The sequence below is a fragment of the Scleropages formosus genome, chromosome 17, assembly GCF_900964775.1.
Source record: "Scleropages formosus chromosome 17, fSclFor1.1, whole genome shotgun sequence".
Classification (NCBI taxonomy): domain Eukaryota; kingdom Metazoa; phylum Chordata; class Actinopteri; order Osteoglossiformes; family Osteoglossidae; genus Scleropages; species Scleropages formosus.
This window is the reverse complement of record NC_041822.1, coordinates 8967948-8973947: the sequence shown is the minus strand read 5'-3', so window position 1 is coordinate 8973947 and position 6000 is coordinate 8967948. Positions and strand designations below refer to the sequence as shown.

Below are 6000 nucleotides of genomic sequence, written 5' to 3'. Positions count from 1 at the left end.
ATTAGAGGGACTCCTCAACTGATGCTTTTGACATGATTTCAGCTTTGAGTTGTTCACTGAGTCCATGGTTAATAAGCACAATGTATTATTACTTTTTTCATTATTTATCTGACACCTTTATCCAAGGTGATTTACAATGTTAGTGTTTTACCCAGTCTTTCACCCTTTTGTTCCTTTCTTCCGTGGTCAACTGGCTTACTTACAGATTTAATAATGACACAGTTATTGCAGTAATTCATGTATAGCCAAATCTTTATTATTTGTATTATGTTTCTGATCCCTTCTGCAGCACTCAGATAAATTGAATATGACAGGATATTTTGAGCAAACCCCTTTAAACTGTGTAAAATTAAATTAAGTCCTGCCTGCCCTGGAGTTAATGTCAGTCCAGCGCCAGGTGAGTGTGTCAAGTAGCCCACACTATACTAATACACACACACACACATTTTCTGAACCGCTTGTCCCATACAGGGTCGCGGGGAACCGGAGCCTACCCGGCAACACAGGGCGTAAGGCCGGAGGGGGAGGGGACACACCCAGGGTGGGACACCAGTCCATCGCAAGGCACCCCAAGCGGGACTCGAACCCCAGACCCACCGGAAAACAGAATCTGGTCCAACCCACTGCGCCACCACGCCCCCCTTATACTAATACAATAAGTGTTAAACTTTGCATTCGTCAAATCGGATTGAAACTTAGTTTTTCGGAGGACTGAAAATCTTTGTAACACTTGAAAATTTCATCATTGTTACAATCACGGCACGAGGCTGCTCGCGTTTTCCAACGAGACTCAGTCAGACTGCTTCACCTCAACACACCAAATTTCAACTCAGCTGCTAGTAGTATCTGCGTGATTTGAATTCCCCGATTTCGTGAAACCTTATGATTATGGAAATCATTGGTGATGAACCAAAGCTGATTCATGACACTTCACTTCTCTCGACTCGAGAGTCAGTCAGTGGCAGTTAGAAATACACTCAGTTCATATGACTAACACTCATATAGTCTTATCGGCTTTCGGTCACAGTTTTTGTCTATTTCCTATATGATGCTCAAATTACTTATTTCAAACTCTATTTGCCAGTGACGAGAAACACTAAAAGTGAAGTTCGCGAAGACTTTTCCCAGTTCTTGAGTGAATCTAAAACAAACTCTAAAAGTCATCCACCACGTCCGTATTCGACTCTCGCGGTATTTACACTGCTGAGGTGGACGCTCCTGTGCTTCCGCTTCCGGGGTCGGCGCGTGCTCCGCTTCCTTAGGCATCGCGAGGAGCGACAGCGGAGAGGAGATGATGATGATGGCGGAGCTGGTGCAGGCACAGGGACAGGCCTCGGTGGCTCATCCTGGCATGAAAGCAGATGGCTTCGCCGACAGTTTGCACCGGGCTCGACAGGTAACACGGAACAGAGAACTTATTTCAGAAATTTATAAGCTTCGAGGACAGGGAAGTGCGAGTTTTTCGACGAAACATACCCTGCCTGTGTGTCTCTCACTGGTCTGGAACAGAGTTAGCTAGCTGGTTCGACAGTTTCACAGAAGTGTCAGAGCGGAGCTGAGCTGGACCGAACTGGACTGAACTGGACTGGACGGCTGTGGCTCTAACTTTGGCTGTGGATTCAGATGGAGTCTGTGTTAGGCAACGGTCGAACGTAAATGTCACCAGCAAACTTACTTACAACTACTACAAAAAGGCGGGATCAAACTTCACACAACTAACGTCACACAGCTTTCATTGCATCTAGTGGCTCATTTTCCTTTTTTCAAATGTTATTTATTGTAGGTTGTAAGTGCCACATTTTTATGAAACCAGATGTAAAAATGTGTACTAGGTGGGGAGGCTGTGGCTTGGGTCAGTGCCTCCCTGTCTGGTCTGGCCTTCATGATGAAGGTCCCCCTTCCCACCACCCCAGGGCTCAGGGGGTGGGCACAGCTGGACCGAGAGTGCAAAAGAGACACCGAAACACTGCTGCTTCAAAACAACAAACAGAGCTCAACAGCAAACCCTTTCACGATCATTTGTTTTTTTTCCCCCTACTGTTCCACTATAAACACCCCACTTGCACCTAGTTCAAAAAAGTTAACATGCCAAAAGTGGTATGAAAAGTGGAACTTGTCAAAGTTTTCTCATTTTATTTTGTTCCTATACTATTGATAAAGGTGGGGATGTTTGGCGATTTAAAATTGTTACAGCTTTCATTGAAACACGTAGGGTTCTTGACAGATTTAAAACTGTGATCCCGTTTAATCCTTCAGCTGGTTTTAGTAACACGTTTGACCAGAAACCAAGCCTAATTTAAAATCATTTCACTAAACAAATACCCTTTTTCAGTTATTCTCCCCCTGAATATGATTAGTTGCCTCTGTTTGCACTCAAAATACAATCATGCAAACTACTAACAGCTGTCTGTTAAATGCTAATTTGTGTGGCATTGAATCTGGAAAGGTCATGATTGACTCTTTCTGAAGAAATGATGGTATTTTAAATACATTGTTTCTGCTGGTTTGTATTTTTAGCTCCAGTATGAAGTTAATCTCTTGTACATCTCTAAAATCATTGTAAGCAGTAATGCTAACCAGTAACATACTCAGTTTTCTCATGTTAATTTTCCTGTCTGCTGTAGTGGTCTGTAGTCTATCCTAGAAGCACAGGGTGTAAAGTAGGGTACACTTGGATGGGATGCTGGTCCATTTCACAGCAGTCTTTTACTTGCACACAATATGGGAACAGTCACCAATTTGCCTGAACCAGTTCTTTTTGCTGTGGGAGGAAATGCACCTGAACACAGGGAGTATGCAAAACATCCCCATGGCTGAACACACAGCTTCCCAGAGTAATTTTGTCACCTTTACTGTTGAACTAAATTGTTGGCTAAACTAACTGGGGAGGTGGTGTGTAGTGTAGCATGGTAGTGCTACTCAACTCCCCAGCTGAAATGAAAATGCTACAGAAAGCATGATTGGTAAATGCTGGCAGAAAATTTGAGGACTGGTTCAGGTCAGTTGTAGTCATGGGGAAAGGGATACTACATGCTCCTTGGTTCTCCATCACTTCTGTTTTAGGCTTTACAGTCAGCTTGCCTTACAAGTGTCTTACTGTGAGACACATGCCTTTTTAGCAATATTACTGCACTATGTGTGAGGCTACTTAAACACAAAATGACCCTCAGTATACTGTAATGGTATGAAATCAACATGCAGTTCTCAAGTTGAAAATTAGCTCACAGGTTTCTTTGGAGTCCTTGTCTTACTAACAATTATAAATTAGTTTTCTGTTCTGATTAAACTAGATGCATAGTAACCAAATTGGTGTTCTTTGTATGTTAAGTTTCTGTGAAGTGAATCAGTATCTTTCTTGCTTAATACTTTTTTTTGCAATTTTTCATTTGAAACACTGTAGCACTGTCGACAGTTTTGTCAGTAGGTATTAATCAGATGTTCATATAGTATTTCTGTGGGTCTTTATTGATGTCAGTTTCTCCTGTCCAGAGACATTAAGGTAGTGTTAAATGAGCAAATCTACAATTATGTTGGTGTAAGTTGTGAACAGATCTTGTTATAGGTTTTAACCAGCTTCACATTGCATTTCTCAAAACTTACCGCATTCCGTTATGTAGTTTTATCAGTAGTTTCTGCTGAAAAATGCACTTCGTCAAGGACAGAACATTTGTGCTGCAGTGTTTATCTATTCGGTTGCTGCGGGAAGGTTTAGATGCCAAGATGTTTATTCATAACCTTAGGGCTAAAATGGAACTGAAATATGGTTGTGGAACTGAAATGTTTTGTAACCTGAATAATTGGCCTGAATTTTAATCTTTTGTTATTCTAAGATTGACATTTTCCTTTACGGGTGCCCATCATTTTCAGTTAAGACTCCATTGAAGCATTTTTTTGGATGCCAGATTAGTTTTTATGCTAAACAATTAAAAAAAAAAATTTAACTCTTTAAGCTGTACAAATAAGCACTTCAGTGCTGCATTTACTTCTTGGTCTGCCAGCAAGCAATGTACATCTATCTTCTTTTTTGTAAACTTTTATTTTAAGCATGCATTTACATAATATGGGTTATAAATTCATTCTTTTTGGTGGTGTGTAATGTTTATCTGTTAGTGACTTAAACTCAATTAACCCATTTTCTGTTTCTGAAATATCTGAATAGACTGACTCTTTTTTTTCCTCAAGCTATATTTATCCTTGAGCACTACTTGGTGTTTATAGGCTTTTTGATACAGTAATAAATCTACATTTGTCACATGGGTAACAGATTTTTCACATGGCTGATTAGTGTAAATTGTTTTGTTGATGGCATAATTGCACATTTAAGTTTTCCTAGTGTACCTCAGCAGAAAAGTAAATTTAATCTACAGTATTGCTTCGCATTGTGAATTTAGTTAGCCTGTGCTGTGAAAATCGAGAGCACGGGTAAATGTTTTGAACTTTTGAGTTCTCAAGGTTTTTGATTTTGAAACAGTTAACTGATAGATTTTGCAAGAGTACTTTGTGGTGTGCTTCAGTTGACTCACTATTCAGAGACACCAGAAAGACCTTACATTTTCTGTTTTGAATGTGTTTATTATTTTTTGTAACAGACATCAAATCCATGGTTAAAGTTATCTTTTCAGCAGTCTGAAAATGTATTGAGATGCTTTTCCCAGTAATGTTTCAATCCCCTAAATGCTAGCTGTTTTGTACTAACAGTACATTTCCAGTGATTTAACTCCACTGAAATGCTGCACCTAGTGTGAAAGTTGTCATGGGAATGTTATTAGTAAACCAGGACCTATAATGATCATTTAGACGTGACAGTAAAAATGCCTGCGTGATGGCAATTGCAGGGGGTGATACAAAGCCAGCTGTAATAAAGCAGACTGAAGCCATTATACTTGTGTGTTTGCTCTGTGTCCTGCCACTTTCTAACTGTTGACTCTGCATGTCAGTAGTGATTTTGAGCACTGTATTCCTCCTCTGCATTACTACACTGTAGGTTGTTGTTGTTGTTGTTTCAAGGTCTCATTCTGTTCAACATTTTAGCTTTAGTTAAAAAAGGAAAAAAATCTAAGTATTAGTCTTGAATATTGGACTAGTTTTCTAGATCATCTTTTTTACAAACAGTAAATTAACAAATGGTTGACATTTTTAGTGAGTTAGATGAAGTTTTAACCTTGTATTAGAAGTTGGGCAGGATAAAACAGCCTTTTTAGAATGTCAAAAAGAATCCCTGAGGAAGCCCTGCAGTTTGTGTTGTTTGACTCCCATCATGATTTCCATCATTACAACACAACATCCTTTCTTTTTCTTGTAAAGTGGAAACTCACAAAGCTCTTTAGTCATACTTCCCTTACTTTCTCCTGGGGGTTTTGTGCTACAATTTGAACCCCCCCCAAAAAAAAGCTTAATCCATGTTTCCCATCCTGAAAAAGGTGTCTTTGCTGAATTAGAAAAAGCATCTCACCACACCCCATTCCACTATTATGGCTTTGCAAGTATCAGTGGACATGTTCTAGTGCTGAATTTCTTCCATCTGTGCTTCAGAACAGTGTAGTAGTTAAGGACACCTTAAGGGTGGTGAAAGCTCTTAATTGTGCTCAGTGTGTTAGTATTTCAAAATGTCATCTATTTTGAGGCAAACAATTTTTAATTTTCTGTAATTTTCCAAAAACTGTATATAGGGGAGAAGGCTAAAGAGTAGAAGGTGAAAAAGTCTCAGGTATCAATTTTAATGGCAGTCCTCTGTGACTAATTGCACTTTGGAAGGTAGAATAATCATTGGTTTTATACAGTGCCATCTTTCAGGGTTCATTTTGTGCAATTTAAAGGTTTTAAGTTGTAGAATTTTCAGTTTTTTTCCCCTTGCTTGGAAGATTGTGTACTTATATGAAGAAAAACAATGCACTCATTAAATGTGAATTCATGAAAATGCATATACTGCATAACTGTATATTTTGATATTGTACACCAATTTATCATGAGGTTTAAATTCTTCAGTGACATCACCAAATT

General features: G+C 39.2%; 1 protein-coding gene across 1 annotated transcript in view; it reads left to right on the top strand.

Annotated features, from left to right (window-relative positions):
• Positions 1–1247: 1247 nt before the first annotated feature.
• LOC108938364 (far upstream element-binding protein 3-like) overlaps positions 1248–6000 on the top strand; it is a 29044-nt gene continuing 24291 nt past the window's right edge. The window contains exon 1 of the mRNA XM_018758897.2: positions 1248–1396. Within this exon, the coding sequence (XP_018614413.1) occupies positions 1292–1396 (105 nt within the window). The 5' untranslated portion in view covers positions 1248–1291. The remainder of the gene's footprint in view (positions 1397–6000) is intronic.